This window comes from Schistocerca cancellata, chromosome 2, assembly GCF_023864275.1.
Source record: "Schistocerca cancellata isolate TAMUIC-IGC-003103 chromosome 2, iqSchCanc2.1, whole genome shotgun sequence".
NCBI classification, from domain to species: Eukaryota; Metazoa; Arthropoda; class Insecta; order Orthoptera; family Acrididae; genus Schistocerca; species Schistocerca cancellata.
The window spans coordinates 582,359,480-582,381,173 of record NC_064627.1 but is presented as its reverse complement, the minus strand read 5'-3'; the positions used below and the strand labels follow the sequence as shown (position 1 = coordinate 582,381,173).

Genomic DNA, 21,694 nt, shown 5'->3' with positions numbered 1-21,694 from the left:
TGTGGGGGTGGGGGGGGGAGGGGGAGGGGTGGGGAGGGGGGTGCATGGGAGCATGCATGCATGTGTTCATTGGCACTGTACAGAAGACCAGGTTACATAACTTAGCCTCTACGGTTATGGTTCCTATTTACAATTATGAATGGCTCAGTATCACCTCTGTGTAGTGAGCTATTTTACTTACTCATTCTACTGAAGTGTTTCAATATCTTACTCATGCTGGTACTGGTTATTAAGAAAATAAGTAAAGATATATATGGCAATGAACAGTAACAAGTCCAGCAGCCAGTGCTGTGGTTTAGTAACACTTTACAGAGTCACTGCAAAACCCAGCGAGAAACTGTGCATGTAAACCTCAAGGGATGTTCGACACAAAGAGCCCAGCCAAGAGAGTGACACCCTCGTACCAGTGCAAATCTGCTATGCATGACACTCATGTCAGCACCCCCCTAGTGCCACTGTCACCAGGCCAAACTGTACCCTCTTCTTATACTGATATCACGAGCTGCTCAAGCTCATCTTCACTCAGAGTGTACCGCCTACCTACTTTCTCTGCATATGAAACTAGTCACGCTGTTATTCTGGATTACACTGTCAGTTCTGCTCTTTGGAACTATTCATAATACTGGTGAAAGTATGTACCATTCTTTCTGGTGTGAAATACACCTGTTGACTGTTGTTTCATACTTTTATTTATGTTGTGTGTTGCAACAGAAATGGTGATGATAGTGGTCGATACTAGTACTGTATTGTGTGAACATGGACCCAGTGCAGCATCCACTGCCGCCAATCTTGTACACAGGGGTTATTTTTCAACAATTCTTGCAACAACAGTCGGGACAGAAGCACAGGGAGGCCCTCTTCACCAATTACTATCAAATCTGATGGAATACATCCACCATCACCTAGATTAAAAGGGAAGATTGACAAACATTAATGTAACTGAGCCTATATCTATGAGTGAGGGGCAACATCATTGGTCATTGTCAACAACCCTCGGGAAAACTTTGATTATGCGGTTATTTTAAAGTCACAGTAAACTCATACATTGAAACTGCCACTTATCCAATTTGAAAGAAAGAAGAACTCTTTGTCACACTATCTGTTGGGCAGTACCTCTTTCACATCCTACGGGCCACTGGCCTAAAATGTAGTCCTAAAGAATCATAGCACTCCCACATCCCTCCGACTTGAAGGAACTACAATCCTTCCTCAGAAAAATCACTAATTATAGTAAATTCTTTCTCCTCACTACAGAAATTGCATACCTGTTGAACAATCTTACGAAGAAAGGCACTTCATTTCCCTGGTCACCAGAGTGCGAATGAGCACTCCATACGCTAAAACGGGCTTTACGCTCTGTGTCATGCCTCTCCACTTTTCAGCAGGGGAAGGAGCTGGTGGTGACCGTCAATGCGTCAGAACAGGGACTGGGCATTGTACTGTGTTAGTACACTGAAATGCCAAAGGCTCAGAACAACTGACAGTTTACACTTCACAATCATTCAACATAGCCTAGAAGAAGTATTTTCAGACTGGAAAGAAAGCACTTGCAATCATTTTTGCACTAAAAAAATTCCATGCTTTTCTCCGTGGTTCCATTTAACCACGAACCATAAGCCTCCAATACTGCTCTTTGGTGCTGCCACTAAATGCTAAGCTACCCAGTCAGACAGCCCACCAACTCCAGGGCTAAGCTCTTTTTCTCAGCAGTTATAACTACAGGACACATTTCCGAACCACTGTGCAGCACCACAACTGCCCCATTTGCCAATGGGCCTTGATATGGCATTCAGTCAACATGAATCCTTTGTTTACACTTAGATGAAGACTCCCAGGAAGTCGTGCATCACTTTCTCATTACCTGATGGTGTACTGCAGGTGCCTTGGTCACTGACAACACTATTGGAAGTGTGTCAATACATAATGTGGGGATGATCAGACCAGCTCCCCAAGCTGAATCTAGCCCACTACAGTACTATTTTCACCTCAGTCACAGGCATTTTCTAGTGGATGCTGCCATTTTATTAACAGTGGACCAAATCTCTCTGTGAGTAGCCATTCCTGAAAGCTTTCGGCTAAATACCATAGGCCTCCTGCAACATGGACACTGGGCTGCATTTCATACCAAGCTGCTCGCCAGGCATCATACCTATTATACCTACTGGTCTGGCACTGACAGGCAGATTGAGCACCTCATATGGAACTGCCATATGTGCAACACAGCAGCACCGTGCCAGTCATTCCCTCCCTGACTGGCACCATCACAGCCTTGGAAAAGAGTTCATCAGTACTTTGGCAGCCCTTTTCTTGACGCAACCTGGTTGATAATGATCGACACTTATTCCAGGTTCCACTACATTATAAACAGGCATTCCACCAGTGCAGAAGTCACTATTATTGCATTCATGCAGGGTTACACCTATTGGGGAGAAGAGTCTGGCATGGCTGCTCTACAGCCCCGGCCAAACACACACTTGCGCCTTCTGCTGCTCATATCCAGCAGCAAAGGTGTCACTGGGTGTTCCACCTTAGACACAGGTGCCAGGGCAGTGACCTGACACTAAGAGGAATTCCACCTGTGCCAGGGTCACCACCCACCACAACTCTTGACCACTCTTCCAGAAGCTCCTCACCGTGACAGTCCACAAGATTGCTCTACATCTCTGTCTCCATTTTTTTCTCTCCAAATCCTGTCCTTTTCTAGACCACCCACAGATGACCTGTCACCAGTGGTGCTACAACAGGGAGCACAACTTGGTCTTCCTGAGCAGCACTTCTAGTACCGGTACTATTACAGTTTTGAGACTAATGTGGAAATTGTGTGCCTTGCAGCACCTTCCTAGATACCACTGTGGCACAGGAACCACTGCCATACTAGCTCTTTCCAGCCACACATCGCCACGAAGGCCAACTGGGAGCTGGTTAAGACAGCATGTCCTCACAACACTTCCTGGACATCGCTTTTGTCCAGCGCACCTCTCGGCATCATGCCGAGCACTGGACCACACCATGCAGTGCTGCTCCTTGCCCTCATTAAGGTGAAAGGGCTGTGGTAAGCAGCTGAGCTACAATGTCTTTCGGTGGGCATTGCAAACTGTCAATGGCACTCCCTCCTTTTCCATTCACAGGTTGCTCTCTGTTCCTACAACTATGGGATGCACCATGCCGTGAAACCACAGCACATGTCAATGGATTTCAGATTCCGCCCAGATGCTAGGAACAGGGACCAACCATTAAAGCGACACCACTGTATCTAGTGTGGCTCTACCATGCTAGAGCCAGCACCCACCTGGCCAGGCTAAACTACAGCCGTCTACTTATACCAATGTAATGAGCTGCTCAAGCAATTCTTCGCACACAGCGTACTGTCTGGCTGACTGTCTACTATCTCTGCATACAAAACTACCCATACTGCTATTCTGGTCTACTCTGTTGATTTTGCTTTTTTGGAACTGCTTGTTATGCCTGTGATAGTTTGTACCATACTTTTTACAGTGAAATTTACCAATTCACTGTTGTGTCATACTTTAGTTTATACTGTATTTCACAACAAGACTGACTATCACAGATTGCAATCTATTTGCAATTTTACTTGTGAAAGAACTTTGCATAAACTAATTTAAAAAACTATATTAATAATCGTTTAACTCACCACACCAATATAGGGATTCACGAAGGTGAATGCCAAAAGTGCATGACTGCCAATAGTGATCAGAATTGACAAGAACACCCAGAATACATTTTTCCCAACTTTGTCAACCAATAAACCAAAGACTGGTGCCACAACTGCTGATATTACATATAGAATGCTGTTCACTTGATTTGCTTGTTCTGGAGAAAAAGAGAATTTCCTCTCAAAGAATACCCTGAAAAATAAATAATACATTTGAGGACGACAATGAGAATAATTTCACAATAAGAACTGCAAAACAATGTACTGAACTCAGCTTAATAAATTAGCTACAGATTACCCAAATAGTTTTTCTGAATTATATCTACAACATTTAGACAATGAAATAGAAATATTTTACTGGAAGCGTTTTCCCTACTTATTCTAGGTAAAGTTTTATTAAGGTAGATTTTTCACCTCAGATATGTAACTTGATGGAAACTAATTATGCAAAAGCTCTAATCTGTTGGTCCATGCATAAGCAGAAGCAGCCTTCTGAGATGCAAATGGAAAAAAGACAACACAGAATGAAAAGGAAAAAAACCAAGCTCATCAAACATCTATAAACAATAACAAAGTTATTTCCCCATTCATGAGCTATATCTGCACAACATACTTTAAGTATTTTATACTTTGAAATAACTGTCATCAAGAAGTGTGATTGAATGAAATTTAAAATGTTTATTTGACCCCACAAACGGTCATCAAGCCACATTCACAAAAAAATAAAATTTTTAAAAGGTTACATAACTTGTTTCAACGCACTGAGTCATCAGTTTCAAATGTAACCGCAAACCTGGGAAACTGCACTAATAACTGCAATCACATTTCTTTCAAATATTACAAAAAATACACTAAAACCAGCAAACTGAAGCAAAGGCAGCAGAAACGGGTCACAAGATGTCGTGACAATTTTTGGCTCATCAGTCATTTCACACCTTAATGCAGTGTAAATGAAAACTGCATCAGGATGAAAGATATTATATACTTTTGCATTGTGTCCTGCAGTGATGCAAACAAAGGCTCATACGTCCAAAAATTAAAAAATACGTGCATTTAATTGACATCGTGGCGAAAGCTGCCAGGAGATAAGTAGTTACCATTGCCTCACAGTAATCTTACAACATGTAGCAAGCCCAAAACTAGAACACAGCATGCAATCTTACTGCGTTCTGCTAATGAAATATTACAAAGGCGATGCACTACCACTTGGGGCTAACACAAGACTAATCTACAAGCATGACATTGCTTCAGCTACCTGGTTGCACATCAAATCACTAGAGGGCATACGTGGAGCATAAAAAAACAGAAGGAAAAAAGGGATCTATAGAGAGTCTACAATAACAAGCATCACTGTCAAAAATAACAGCTTACAGCAAGAAGTTTCCTTACAGTGCAGCATTATGGCAACCTAAATATTGTTATAAATACAATATAAAGTGATAATCCTATCATGATGCCATCTATTACTCATTATTACATAGATATGTACAGAATAAGCAATTCCTACAAATTAATTACACCTGTAATGCACGACCATCCCATGTATTAGGATAGGAAGGGCGGGAAGGGGGGAGTAAACAAGTGAGTCACACTTGATTTTTTTTTTTGTTTTTGACTAAACTCCAAGCACATGACAGTGACACAGCGACATTTCCTTACAGTGCAGCACTATGGCAACATAAATATTGATGTAAATACAATACAAAATGGTAACCCTACACTAATCATTACAACACTGTCTATTACTCCCTTTATATAATTGTGCACAGAATAAGTAATATCCAATTTTATTGCATTTGTAATGCAAAGTGGCAATACAAAAGTACAATCATTATAGGGAGTGGGAAAGGAACAGTTGGGGGGGGGGGGGGGGGTGTTTCATAAGTGAGTCATAAATGATCTTTTTATGTTTGACCTAATGTGCAACAAATGTGCAGCCAGTACAGAACAGTGTTACAGTGACACTATATTATACACCTGTATATTTTATAATAATAAAAAATATGTAATGACAAAAATTAATGTGGTGGGAAGCTCAAAGTCTATGATACTGCATATGTAATTCTGCACATAGTATATAACCAAGTCTAACTAACAGCATGTAACTACAACATTCACAAAATGAGGCAGAAAACCTATATTTGATGAATAACAACAAGTGAAGACAAAAAATGCAGTTGGTAGCATGAGGTGTATGCTATTGCATATGTGCATTGTAGGTAGCGAGAGTTCATAGGTTATTTGACAATACGTATCTTCTTATTCCCACAAATGACTGCAAAGGCAAATAAATATATACAAGGGTAGTGACACTGACCTGAAGGCAACACCTCAATGACAGTGAATACTGAATGTGTAATAAAATATTGATTCATAATACTGAACTATGGCAAAATGACATATCAGAGCAATACTTCTACACAAGGCAAACCACCAGTATCTTTTACAGTAGGACAGACAAGTGACATATCGCAATAATGCTTGTAAATAAGGCAGGAAACCAGAGTAAGGTAGGACAAACCACCTACAACAGTGAAAGCAGAATATGTAATAAGCCATTGATTCATAACAGAGAACCATGCCAAAGTAAAATCATAGCACAAGTACTTATAAGCAAGGCAAACAAACAATATATCGTAAAAGTATAGCAGACACCAAAGAACAATTCATATGGTATGCAGCTCAAGATCTATGCTATTGCACAAGTGCATTATGCACCATAGCATATGTCTGTGCCAAAGTGACATCATATAGCTTCAACATTTACAAACACATTAAGCGACCACCTATCTATTTTTATGAATGAGAACAAGGAGAAAAAAAAAATTTTCACTAGCAGAACACAGTACGATTGTGTGCTGTGTTCTAAGTTTGGGGTTGCTGCACATTATAACATTACGGTGCGGCAATGATAACTATGTATCTCATAGCAGCTTTTGCCATGATGTTGGTTAAATGCACATTCTTTTTTTTATTTTCAGTTGTGTGAGACTTTTGTTTGCAAAATGATCATTGTATTGCTACAGGACGTAATGCAAAATTATATAATATGTTTCATCCCGATGCAATTTTCATTTACACTGCATTAAGGTGTGAAATGACTCATCTCCCAAGAATTGTCATGGCATCCTGTGACCTGTCTCTGCTGCTTCGTTTCAGTTTACTGGTTTTAGTGTGTTTTTCATAATATTTGAAAGAAGTGTGACTGCTATTATTAATACAGTTTTCACATTTGTGATTACATTTGAAACTGACAACTCAGTGCTTCATTATGTAACCTTTTAAAAATTTCATTGTTTTGGTGACTGTGACTTGATGACTGTTTGTCGTGTCAAATATACATTTTACCCTTTAAATACTTGTATTTACAAGTAGATGCCAATATATGATTGGTCATTGTGAAACCATGTCAGAGTAGATTCAGTATTTATTAATAGTTTGCAATGAGAGCTGACCAAATAACTTTATAAACATATGAAACAGTTTACTCTGGACCACGATTTATTTATGGAACTTAAATATTTCATGTATTTTGGATGACTACCACCTTCAAAATTTCTAATACAACACCAAATCTACACAGAAGAGGAAAATAAACAAATACTAAGACAATATATTCATCCAAGCAAGGACACACATACCACAAGAAAATAAATGGATACAAGGTATCTCATCAAACTAGAATATACCAGCAACATTAACATGTGTTTACCAAGATGCATGCACAGTATCATCATATGAAACTCCTTGAAGTCTTTGTAGATTGCTGATCTTTTTGCTGGCAAGATGATCATCATTACAGAGTTTAGTGACAGGAAATGTGTATTAACTGAAACTTATATGCTGACAATGAAAACAAGCAATTTTTGACAATATAATATAATTGGATAGATAAAAAATCTACTCACCAAGCAGCTGCGGAACACACACATAAAAGAATGTTATAAATGAACGGATTAGCACACAAGGTAGACAACAGATGACAGTCTGAACACGACAGATGACAACAAAGACTGACAAGACAGTTACGTAAGAAGGAATGATGGCCACATGTGCTAATATAACAACATAAACAATCAATTTCTTACAACATAATGTAAATGGATAGATAAAAAATCCACTCACCAAGTGGCAGCAGAACACACACATATAAGAAGGTTATAAACAAACGGATTATCACATAAGGTAGAAAACAGATGACAGTTTGAACAGACAGATGACAATAAAGAATGACAAGTTAGTTACATAAGAAGGAATGGTAGCCACATGGGCTAATGTAACAACAAAAATAATCAATTTTCTTATGTACCCCTTTTGCCAGTCTTTGTTGTCATCCACCTTGTTCAAACTGTATCTTTTTCACCTTAGGTTTTAATCTGTTCATTTATAACCTTCTTTTATGTGTGTGTTCTGCTGCTGCTTGGAGCATAGATTTTTCATCTATTTAATTACATTATACTGTAAAAAATTGATTGTTTTCGTTCTTATGTTAGCCCATGTAGCCATCATTCCTTCTTATGTAACCGTCTTGTCAGTCTTTGTTGTTGCCTGTCTTTTTCAAACTGTCATCTGTTTTCTACCTTATGTGCTAATCTGTTCATTTATAACTTCCTTTTATGTGTGTGTTCTGCCACCACTTGGTGAGTAGATTTTTTACCCATTCAATCAAAATACATAGCAACAATGTCACCTTGATTAAATTAAAGAAGCACCTATCAGTTCATTCACTGGGGGGCACTAGAGGTCAATTATCTTCCACATCTGATGCATAATGCTGGCTCTCTGGACTTCCTCAATATTATTTCATGAAAATATCAACCTTCCCTCCTAGGAACACTGACTACGGAATACTTGCTGCTTATTTATTGTTTTGCCTAAACTACACTATTTCATCATTTTAAAACTCTCCCCTGCATCTCCACAATTAAGTCCCATTCAACTCTTACTGAATTTACTAACACCACTAGATCTAGTTGTTTTTACATTACTGAATTTGTATTTACAAAACACAGCTATAACAACTGAAATGGGCAGTGTGACAGCTACCAGCACCTCAAAACTGGAATTCATCTACACCACTCACTTCCCTCTAGATGCTTGCTGCAAAAATTAGCAATTTCAGACAGCAAAATCCATCACATATCAATTTTTATATCAGTAGTGGCGAAAGTGATGGCTAAGGCATGCACCTAGTTTTGGGTGCCTCTTAAGTCTCATATATGTTAATCTTTACCAATCTTCCTCCAATAATTACTGGATGAATTAAACAATTAATAATGTTTCATCAAAACACTATTGATTTTATTTTTAGTTAATTTACCTTTATTGTTTTAAACACACGAAGACCAATTTTAAGTAGTAATTTTGACAGGTAATATAAATGAAGAAGAGAGAAAATGTTCACACTTGGCAAGTGAAGCTACAAGAAGTTTTCTAATCAGTCCGGAATGGCACCAAGGTGCTAGTCTTCAGGGCAGCCATCTGCGTGATAAATGTGTAGACAGAGTCTCAAACAGAGCGATCCTGTCAATGGCATTGCTTGGACAGTGGGTGCCTTGACAACAGGTATGTTCAAGTGTTTATATGCTGGAGGAGGCTAGAGAGAATACCAATCATAGTCAAATTCTGTTAATGCTGAAGGCAGCACTTTCGGCAAGAAAGCATAGGTGGTGAGAGAAAGTGATGGGCCCCATGGTGGGGACTCCATGTCATTGGTGGCTAACAAAAGCCCTGAGAAGCAGCCTTACCTCATTGATATCCTATAGTAAAAAGAATACGTCTGTCCCTTGATACTGCTTCTAAGAGTGAAAAGAGTATCATTACTTCACAGACAGCCAATCAAGACGAGATCTTATTTCACTGCTATGGCAGAGATCTAAGGGGAAATTGTGCAAAACTCTTTAATTCAGGATTCAAGGTAGAAAGTTAGTATAATTAGCTGACAAATTATAAAGTGAACTTTGGCTGGTGAGTTGGAGAGAGAACCATAAGATTAGCACCAGCAGCTGATGGTAGTCATGCATCAAGACTTGGTCACTTTCATGGAGACGCCTCATTTGGGGCAATTAGCTTTTGCCACTGAGATTGTTAGAATAAACTTACAAGTAATGTGATTCATCTGATAGGTCTTATACTCCATGAAATTTGACAAATCCTCTTCTCTTCACATTGTGGATTATACATCCAGTCAGATCAAAGTCTCCTGTTCCCAATGGTCCAATAGGCTGAATTCCTTATTAAAAATCCTGTCACCTAAGTCCAAGCAACACCAAAATTTGCAGTGCAAACACATGATTGATTTGTTACAGAAGGTTGCTACTGTAATGACCAAGACATGAAGAGTTGCCATAAAAAAAGGAAAAAAATCTAATTATGAATATTAGCAGTAAACATTGTAACTTAAAGGCGTACAGTGCAAGCTGCTTTTGTCAGTCCACTAGAAGGTCCTACTTATTGAGAAACTGCTGATTTCACACTCACTGATTGCGAATTGGAGGTAAAAAGAGACACAGTCATATAGACACAGTCATATACCATCTGTAAGCTAACAGCCCCAAATGCCTTACATAGATGCTCTCAAGCAAGACAGAGTTCCAGAGCAAGGAAAGTTCCAAACAGCAGCCTTGGATGACCAACTACCAACAGCAGATACTATATGAGTGAGCATATAAAATTTTGACTCCCCACCCCCCGAACCGGATGAATGGGTCTATGTAGCCCACAAAGATGAAAGACTACCACTGTTATGTGATAGTTGTAAACCAATAGATACAATCATGAAAGGAACAGTAAACTGACATTCTCAGTAAAGTTTATGGAATATGGCGAGAGACTAGACTACATATCCAGCTGACAATACAGACTGAGTGAGGCCTCTGACACATACCACCCAATGTTAAAATAACTATGAAGGAGGTCCAGTCCAAAACTAAAATACATGCAAATAATGGCGAAGATACAGAACTGCGCTTTCCTGCACCTGAGAGCATACACACTTGCAGGACCTAAAAGGGCTAGGGCAGTGCATGCATGAATTAGAATATAAGTTACGATTACACAAAAGAGTAGCACAGACTGAGAGATCCAACTGGAAAACATACAGTTCCATCTATGCATTAGTAACCACCACTACCCTCATAACCATAGTAGTGATTCTTAGACAAGTCAAGACGCAGAAACCAGCACAGCAAGTGGAAAGAAGGGAAACATTATGACCTTGTGCATATAAATTGTGATATGACTCATGGGAAAATCTCACAAGAAGTGCACCCCCTAAGTGAAATTATTTCCAACCACAGTGCTTCGCCACCAGATACACAAGATCGCAGATGAAGGATGGAAAACATGAGAAAACTGATTGTACATGTGTGTGTTACAGGACTCTAGTAATTATATTAATAGAAAAAACATGTTTGTATATTTATTTGATAAAAGAAAAGAGAAACTCATTTATTTACCTCCATGTATGAAAACACCAATATAACTTGTATAAGAAAAAAGTGTAGAATTAATGCATAAGATTTGAGGACAAATTTTCTCCTGGTATGGGAGGTGTATTGGATGAATCGTCAAGAGTTTTCAGGAAAAAAAAAAAAAAAAAAAAAAAAACATCAAGTATGAATATTAGCAGTAAGCCTTGTAACTTATAGACAGATGTACAGTGCAAGACACTTTCACCAGTCCATTAAGAGGTCATTTGCATTGAGAAACCACTGACTTCACAATCGCTAATAGTGTACCAGAGGTAAAAAGAGACACAGTCAGTTACCATCTGTAAGCAAATGGCCCCAAATGCCAGAAATAGAGGCCCTCAAACATCAATCAAGGCAGATTCCAGACTAGGGAGAGCTGCAGACGGGGGAGAGCTGCAGACGAGGGGAGAGTTCCTTCCAGACAGAGGAGAATTCCAGTCAGATGACCAACCACCTAGCAGATATTACGTGAGCATTACGCTCAATAAAGCCTGTACACTAAGAAAGCTTGCCTGTTTGTACCTGTGGACTAGGGTCACTGATTTCCATCATACATGTATCTACCTGTACCTGTGGCTGAATTTCACTTACATTTAGGCGAGTACTTGAACTTAAAGGGTTCAATAAGAGCAACAGAATCTGGTCCTAGCATGGTTCATGGTTTGTAGTACCATATGTTACTGTGCATACAAAAATCTTAAAGTGATAGGCCAGGGTGGTCATTTGTTCTTGTAACTGATTTGAGAATCATGTAAAGTTCATCTATGTTAACTTAAGTCATAAACCAATGTCTGAGCTCTTCTGCACGTTCATTGCAAACTAATGACCAAGTAATAAAAAGCAAACTAGCAAGCTAAACCGAAGTCTCATTTCCTTACCACCACCATATCTGCCACCTCAGCCTAACATCTAAGTCGTTCTGTACTGTCTCCAACCACAGAGAGGTGAAAAATCTCAGCTGACCCCATCACCATTGCACTCCTGCATGCAGCCACTGTTGTACTGAGAAATGGATGACCTAAAATCCAGTGTCACCTCTGATTTGAGCGTGAGCTTTTGAGTAAGTATGTTGTGACCCACATCAGGTAATGATATTAATAACCTTGTAATTCAATACTATCCAGTTCCTTCATTCTATTATGGAGATTATCAACAAAAAGGAGACCTGCCATTAGATATACAACATCTAGCACAACATACTGGGTCTACTAATCAACAATTATTCACGATAATTACATATTTGTGAGAATACTCCATTGGATTGAATCTGGTTATCAGTTAAAAATGTGGTACAGAAAACTAAGAAAACCAAACATCAGAATGTACATATTCACTTGCCTCTACTATTTGCAACATTATTTGGCAACAAGGAATACAAACGTCTCAAAAATGAGATTGACAGGAAGTGCAAAATGGCTAAACAGGGATGGCTAGAGGATAAATGTAAGGATGTAGAGGCTTATCGTAAGATAGATACTGCCTACAGGAAAATTAAAGAGACCTTTGGAGAAAAGACAACCACTTGCATTAATATCAAGAGCTCAGATGGAAACCCAGTTCTAAGCAAAGAAGGGAAAGCAGAAAGGTGGAAGGAGTATATAGAGGGTCTATACAAGGGCGATGCACTTGAGGACAATTTATGGAAATGGAAGAGGATGTAGATGAAGATGAAATGGGAGATATGATACTGCATGAAGAGTTTGACAGAGCACTGAAAGACCTGAGTCGAAACAAGGCCCCGGGAGTAGACAACATTCCATTGGAACTACTGATGGCCTCGGGAGAGCCAGTCATGACAAAACTCTAACCATCTGGTGAGCAAGATGTATGAGACAGGCGAAATACCCTCAGACTTCAAGAACAATATAATAATCCCAATCCCAAAGAAAGCAGGTGTTGACAGATGTGAAAATTACCGAACTATCACTTTAATAAGTCATGGCTGCAAAATACTAACGCGAATTCTTTACAGACAAATGGAAAAACTAGTAGAAGCCGACCTTGTGGAAGATCAGTTTGGATTCCGTAGAAATATTGGAACATGTGAGGCAATACTGACCCTACGGCTTATATTAGAAGCTAGATTAAGGAAAGGCAAACCTATGTTTCTAGATTTGTAGACTTAGAGAAAGCTTTTGACAATGTTGACTGGAATACTCTCTTTCAAATTCTGAAGGTGGCAGTGGTAAAATATAGGGAGCAAAAGGCTATTTACAATCTGTATAGAAACCAAATGGCAGTTATAAGAGTTGAGGGACATGAAAGGGAAGCAGCGGTTGGGAACGGAGTGAGACAGGGTTGTAGCCTATCCCCGATCCTATTCAATCTGTATATTGAGTAAGTATTAAAGGAAACAAAAGAAAAGTTCGGAGTAGGTATTAAAATCCATGGAGAAGAAATAAAAACTTTGAGGTTCGCCGATGACATTGTAATTCTGTCAGAGACAGCAAAGGACTTGGAAGAGCAGCTGAACAGAATGGACAGTGTTTTCAAAGGAGGGTACAAGGTGAAGATCAACAAAAGCAAAACTAGGTAATGGAATGTAGTCGAATTAAATCAGGTGATGCTGAGGGAATTAGATTACGAAGTGAGACACTTAAAGTAGTAAAGGAGTTTTGTTATTTGGGGAGCAAAATAACTGATGATGGTCGAAGTAGAGAGGATATAAAATGTAGACTGGCAATGGGAAGGAATGCGTTTCTGAAGAAGAGAAATTTGTTAACATCAAGTATTGATTTAAGTGTTAGGAAGTCGTTTCTGAAAGTATTTGTATGGAGTGTAGCCATGTATGGAAGTGAAACATGGACGATAAATAGTTTAGACAAGAAGAAAATAGAAGCTTTTGAAATGTGGTGCTACAGAAGAATGCTGAAGATTAGATGGGTAAATCACATAATTAATGAGGAAGTGTCGAATAGGATTGCGGAGAAGAGAAGTTTGTGGCACAACTTGACTAGAAGAAGGGATCGGTTGGTAGGACATGTCCTGAGGCATCAAGAGATCACCAATTTAGTATTGGAGGGCAGCGCGGAGGGTAAAAATTGTAGCGGGAGACCAAGAGATGAAACACGAAGCAGATTCAGAAGGATGTAGGTTGCAGTAGGTACTGGGAGATGAAGAAGCTTGCACAGGATAGAGTAGCATGGAGAGCTGCATCAAACCAGTCTCAGGACTGAAGACCACAACAGCAACAAAACAACAACAACAACAGTGTACAAAAAATGTGAACTGTGTTTCACTGATAATTTTGATGTTCTCAACAGCCTACCAATCACAAGTCTCTTGAATTTGGCAACTGTCACCATAACAGGGTATTTGGGATGTGTGGTGACACCCGTGATTATACAGTGTATAAAACACGAGTGGTGGAGCTGAATTTTGACACCAAAAGAAAATGTGTTCTTTCACAAAGAGAAAAAAGGACTGCTGATGTCCGGAGATTCAAAACATAGGATGTTTCACAATTCCTATTACAGGCTTCTTGGGGTTGTAGAGGGGATTTAGTAGATCAAGTTTTGATAAGGAACCAATGTACCACTTGGATGTAAAATAAATTCAAAGATTTGATCACTTTCAGATCTCCCACATCAAAATGCACACAGAGTAGAGAAATGAAGTTTACCTGTGTTCTCTACAGGAGTTCAAGGCATTGGTAATGTTTCAAGAACTTATCTTTTCCACATAACAGAGGACATCCTCTTCAATGTCTAGAGTGCAGTGTGTCCATGCAGCACCACACTCAGTCTTCGTAGTTGCAAACGTAACAGTTTCTCACATCATTGTTGTAGTCAGGCAAAAACAGTATGTCGTGTCATAATTACAACAGAGACTGACTATGGCACCCTGTTCTCAGTTTGTGCAATATTGTAAGTGGGAGATTTGAAAGTTATCCAATATTCACAATTATTTTATATCAAAACATTATATTTCCGTAGCAGAGTTCCTTATCAAAACTTTATCTGCCAAGTACCCTCTACAACATTTAAGCCTCGTACACACCTAGCAACAAAAGTTGTGGAGCATGACTCACAAGAGAAGTTTCAGGACTGTCCCACGACATATTTCTCATGCTCTACAAGTGTCACAATGAAGTTACAGGTTCATTTCCTTATTGAAGTGGAAAACGTGTGACAATGTTATGTGACTTATTGTAGTCTGTATGTATTCTGATTTAGTTTCTACTTGCCACAGAGACAACACTGAAAAGAACTGGAGATTTCCAGGCCCTCAAGTGCCTTTGGGATATGAGATCACAAGAATACAAAAACAGAAGCAAAAAGAAGCATGCTATGTGCACTTGGCCAAATAATATGAAATGTCACAACAAAAGAGAGGAAAAAACACACAATTTAAAAATAAAAATTCAGAAGAGAACTACTATAAAAAACATCAAAGTGGTTTGGTTACCACCAATTACAAGTCATGGAATCCAGGAGAATTCAGCAAACAGACTGCAATTAAGGCAATGAAAATGGACAGACACTCTATGAAGTAAGCACATTTTACCTTGTTTCACAGTTTATACAATACAGTCCACTGATTTCTACTTGTGCTGTAATGAGAAATATTAATTCTAAATGCACACATGTGCACATATTATTTGTAATTCAACTGAAAATTATATGTAAATTAATATTTCCTCATCCGTATAATAAAACAACATGTTAATTTTGTACCATCATTGTTGTTGTTTATCACCATCATTGTTGTTGTTTATCTGATCTTTGCTGCTCAGTTCCAATTATAACCAGTTTCTTTTAACATTTTCCAGTCTTGGTAAACCAGCAGTAGGTGTGGATGAGAGAATTTGTATAAGGACTATGACAATACAATGTACCAATGTATCAGTCCAGCCCACTAAGAAAAATTATGGGGAAAAAATTGTGTAGTCACAAATCTTTGTTCAGTGGTAAGGGGAATGGTAATGAACAACGCACTAAAATTCCTGACCAGTCAGTGCGAGGATCAAGGGTGTCAAATGCATCACCTCTCAGCCTCAGCTCTTCAAAACATGAAGAGGCCCAAAGGCTTAAATTGTCTCCCTCTGCAACAGAATTACGTCCCCTAGGTGTTATAGAACTTGATATATTTCAACTCAAGTCAAGCAATGCATTACAGCAGAATACTGAACATGATCAGTCCCTTTCCAACAGATATATTCACACCCTCCTTGGAAGACATACTGTGGATGTGTGGTAAGTGGTTCCACTCAGTGCAGCCCATTTAACAAGTGCCAGCAATTTCTGAATGGAAGAGATTTATGCAATTTACCAGTAGCACAATGGTGAGACAAGTTGAATAACTTCCTGATCATTCATTAACTCACCACCAAATGACTACAACATGGCTTTACAATATGGTGACAATAACAGACAGCAGTAAGATGCCATACTTACCAATCCAACCCTTTCCCATCAGCACTACATAGGGTCCAGTCAACATCAGACTTACAAATTAAACACTTCTCAACCTCTGTTTAAAAAGAACATATTTTACATAAAAGCTCTCAGCAATTTCAAATAAGTATAGTACTGCTTCATTGGTTCACAGACACCACATTGGATAATGTTGTGGAAGCTGCACAATATTTCAACCAGACAGCTGCTTGTCATCTTCAGGTGCGTACTGACCTGTTGCTGCAGTGGCTTGGCAGTATACACACTGACTTGCTAGAAAATAGCGTAGGTACTAAGGGGTGGGGCTGTAACGCCCATAGCACATGAATAATGGAACAAGGTGACATCCACTGCCCCCTGCCAAAGAAACAGGCCACAGTCTTCGCATGTGCGACGTGGGGATGGCGCAGCTGCAAGTCATGTCTCAGCTCGCGTGCAGGCAGTGTTGGCATCCAGTTTAAGTGTGCAGACTCCAATTCTCCATCTGCATTGACTTGGATTTGTTCATCTGCAGTTGTTGATACCTCAGTACCATCAATGCTGGTTACCATACCTTGCCGAGTTAAAATTCAGGGTCTCTATTAATCAGGTCATTATATGTATTTTGACTGCATCTTTAATGCTGGGTCCCAGAACATATTGGTAATCCATCATTAAAGAAGCAGATGAAATATGTGTAATGACCTGATTAATAGAAACTTTGGATTTCAACTCAACAAGGCATGGGAACCAGCACTGGCCCTACTAAGGCATCATCAGCTGCAGATGAATGAATCCGAGTCAACACAGATGGAGAATCAGAGTCCAAGGAGTTGCACATGCAAAGACTGGGGCCCATTTCTCCAGCTGGGAGCATTGGATGTCGTCATGCTCTATGATTCATCTACGATGATGTTACAGGCCCACCCCTTGGCATCTGCGTTTTCCTAGTGAGTCAGCGTAATATATTGGTGAGACTCCGCAGCAACACATCAGCAGGCACCTGAAGATGATGAGCAGCTGTCTCCTAGAAATACTGTGCAGCTTGTACAACACTATAATGGCACAATGCCTGTGAACCCATGAAGCAGTTATTATATCAGGAAGGTATCAAGCAGCACAAGTACAGCACTCACTCAATAAAGTGAAACGAACTATATTACATAAACATAGGATCAGTTAAGTTATTTTGCCTACTTCCGTAACAGAAATGAACACAAAATGTTGGGAGGGTATAGTCTGTCTGTAAACTGCATGGACAGTGCTCATAGTGGAGGATGTCACCTCTCCTGGAAAAATGCTACAACTGCCGACAAGGTGTCTAAGCTGAGGCTTTTCCAAATCAATTTCCACTGTAGCAGTGTAGAACAGTGTGCAGCGATGTACGTAGTGTCTGCCCACATGCGTTTCTTGCATTAGCATTATTAGCAACTCTTATTTGTATCCAATGTAGTTTTAACACACTTTGTTGAATATAATCAACTCCCCCTGGGAAAGTTCTGCACACTGTGTCACTAATGATTCACAAGAGGAGCTATGGAAGTACCGGTATAACTTTGGGAACAACCTGTAGTCCCCATAATGAAATTTTCGATCTGCAGTGGAGTGTGTACTGATATGAAACTTCCTGGCACATCAAAACTGTGTGCCAAACCGAGACCAATTTGGAAGGTTGGAGATGAAATACTGGTGGAAGTAAACCTGTGAGGGAATGTCATGAATTATGCTTGGGTAGCTCGGTAGCTCAGTCAGTAGAGTGCTGGCCTGCGAAAGGCACAGGTCCCAAGTTCAAATCTAAATGTAGCATACAGTTTTAATCTTCCCGAAGTTTCATACCCCATAGTTGCTATATGTAACCCAGTGCTGTAGAGAGAATGGGGACTCACATGCTTGCTCTCTTCTTTTTGCAGACCTACGTAAGAGGGAAGTGCATGACCATAATCTGGCGCCCCCCCCCCCCCCCCCGGCTTTTCCCCCATTACACCCTCAGAACTCAATGTATTCCTAAATATGGTTCTATTGCACTTACATATTGTATAAACAATATTTCTTCTTCATTTTTGCTAGATGCCACAGTTTTCTAGATAATCATGAAACACCTAAAAAATACCTTTAAATACACTCCCCCCCCCCCCCCCCCCACACACACACACACACACACACACTCAGGATGTTTAGTATGCAGTTCATGACACTCCCCCTACCAATGTACAAAAATCTGCGACTGCACAAATTTTTTTCCACCAGTCAACATTTTTTGGTCTTTGTTAATCTTGCTATATGGATACTGTCCACATCGAATATTACACAATTTAGATGCCAGGTGAGTACAAGGCTTCAGAGGTCCATAATAAGAATTTTGAAACACCATGTATTGTCCATGATGTTACAATATTACAGAATTTTAACAGCCCTTTTATTTGGAATACTGTCTTAACAGCTCAAGAAATGGACTATGCAGAGCTAGTTTAATTTTGCAGGAATACTGACTTAAAATTTGTCAACTATTTACTTAAGAAATGAAAGTTACCACTGTGCATATATAAGAAGCACTTTCACACATACATTTGTTGTTAGGAAGTACGTAAAACATATTTTAAAGAAGCAGTAGTTCCTAAAAACATACTAAACACGTAAAGTTCAATTAAAGTCTATGCAGTCAACATATAACCGGGCTTTGTCAAATCAATTATCAAAGCAAAGGAAGACCAGTGTCTCTGCATACATTATTACAAGACTTACTAATTTAATGAGCAATGTGAAAGAAAAAGTATAGCAGGCCTTGATACTGTTAACATAACAATGGTATGAACCTGGTCAAGACATCCTTAGTTACTGAAACCCAGATACAACATGTACATAAAGTCAAGTGATCTTATCTGGCAGACATTTCAGTACAATTTTTTCAATATTATGCCAGAGCAAATTATCATCTTTGAAGTTGGTTCCTCGAGAGAATATCCCAACTGTCAGTTCAATAAGACTGTCATATTATACATAATTGTATGACAGAAGCAATTAGGCACTAAGACAATTCCCAGTTTAATGTTTCTTCAAAATAAGAGAACCTTTATTATGAAATATGGATATCTATTTTCAGACAGTCTAACACTACCAACAACTAGGTGGCTCATTGTAGCATCTTGCGCTGTTTGAAACTAAAGTTAACTGCATATGTAGCTGGTAGCAGCTCATCAGCAAAATAAAATAAAATAAAGCTTGGCTTAAAATCAAAATTGTAGGAAAAAATAAAAGAAGAAACTCAGTGCAGTACTGACATAAAACAATACGGAACATAAAAAAACCTTAACAAAATCTAGGAACCGCAGGACATACTTTCCAAGTGCGATGAAAGGAAATATGGCCACATAGTATGCAATGCAGATAATGGCAATCATCCAGAATATGGCAGGAAAATCTTTGACATCTGTTATTCTCACCACTTCTCCATCCTGGACCATCGTTCTCTTTAGGATCCTTTCAGCTCGTCTATCCAAGTATGCCAGAATAATAGCAGAGACGAGGGACATTATGCAAGTTACTGATGCTGAAAATGTACAAAAATATTGAAGATGTTTTATAATGAACTTTAAACATCATAATCTCACATACAACACTAAGAAATTATGCAGTGGCAAAATACGTGATCTCGACAAAGGGCAGAAAGTTCTCTTACTGAAACAGTTACAATTTATTCGTAGTTTTGATCAAAGTTATTTTTGAAACCTAGGTTAACAGTAGTCATTTGAAAACAGAAAATTAATCTGTAGAGTGTACAAGGTGGAGGCTGGAAGGAGAAAATGAGTTTCCCCACCTCTCACTTTACCCCTTTATCAGTGTGAAGGATTTCCTTCGACTCTTGCCAACATATACTAATTGCTTACACAGCTGGACCACCCAGTTGCTGAACATGCTGCCCAACACAATGTGCTTCACTTGAATGACAGCTTCGCAGCCTTCACTACCTCACTCCTTCCTACCAACAACAGTTTTTCCAAATTGTGCATGTGAGAGCCCTCCCTACAGTACATCCTACATTCCTGTAATACCTCCAGCCTCAAACTTTGCTAGACCCTGTCCTCCACCTACCTATACCCTTCTCTTCTACCACTCCAGTACTAGATGGTCTTCTAGTCTACCAACGCATCCACTAGTCTTTTTCCCCCTCCCTACTTCTACCCCCCTCCCCCCATGTAACCACCTGACTGCACCTAGCAGTCCTAGCCTGTAACCATCACATCCCTGTGTGCTTCCACAAGCAGCACTACATGTCCAGAGACAGTGGTAGAGAGAGAGAGAGAGAGAGAGAGAGAGAGAGAGAGAGTGTGTGTGTGTGCATCTTTTGGCCAAAAGCTTAAATAAATAGCAGTATTTTCATTGTGCCTGTCTGCATCTCCTCTATATAGTGGGTAGCAATCTATTCTTGTCACATTATTGTTGCTATTACATTCTGGACTTTCCATTCAATATTCTGCCTAATGGCTTTTGTTACATCCCACAACCCTACACTGTTTTCTTTTGTTACTGTCTGTCCTTTTCTCCATCTTCTTTCCTGTGTTTTATCCATCACCTTCCAAATCGGACATGCTCTGTCTTGTGAATCACTCTATCAACGGTTTTGTTCATGCACAACACACAGTTACATGAGCGCACGAATTGTTGTTGCTGCATCTCAGGTTTCCACACTTTTCCTGCTGATATAATTATTCCTAGATCTTCAAATTGATCACCCTTCATCCTTCAGTCTTATGTTTCTACACATATTATTTTTTGTACCTTCCTGTGCCACATGAACTTGTTGAACCTCAATCCCTCCCCATCTCCTCTTATTTCAGCATGCACAAACTAACCTTGTCTAATCCATTTCTTCTTTCTATAGGTATTTACTACCACAGCGAAAAATAAAAATGGAGTTAAAATATTAACTGTTATTGACAAGTCATAGAAGTAAAATAATATTGTATTTTATTACATAGAGAGTTCATCAAACAATTAGTAGATGTAAGGACACTGACTTCACTTTGAAGTGGAGGGTATGGTGTAGTAAAACTTTCTGAGAGGTTAAAATTACATAGCGCACTGCAACTGAAGCTGTTTTGAGTCATGCTGTGAAGTGTGTTTGGATAAATCCGACTGCCAGAGGACTGCTTGTGAATGTCAAGGGTGTGAGTTCG

The 21,694-nt window shown here is 39.3% G+C and overlaps 1 protein-coding gene across 3 annotated transcripts in view; it reads right to left on the bottom strand.

Moving 5' to 3' along the window:
• The window catches only part of LOC126162197 (major facilitator superfamily domain-containing protein 1-like), a 124,593-nt gene that overhangs the window by 42,296 nt on the left and 60,603 nt on the right, over positions 1 to 21,694 (bottom strand). For all 3 annotated transcript variants that reach the window (XM_049918527.1, XM_049918528.1, XM_049918530.1), the window contains exons 6-7: positions 19,857 to 20,067; positions 3,653 to 3,866 (exon numbers count right to left, since the gene is read on the bottom strand). In XM_049918527.1, the coding sequence (XP_049774484.1) occupies positions 3,653 to 3,866; positions 19,857 to 20,067 (425 nt within the window). The remainder of the gene's footprint in view (positions 1 to 3,652; positions 3,867 to 19,856; positions 20,068 to 21,694) is intronic.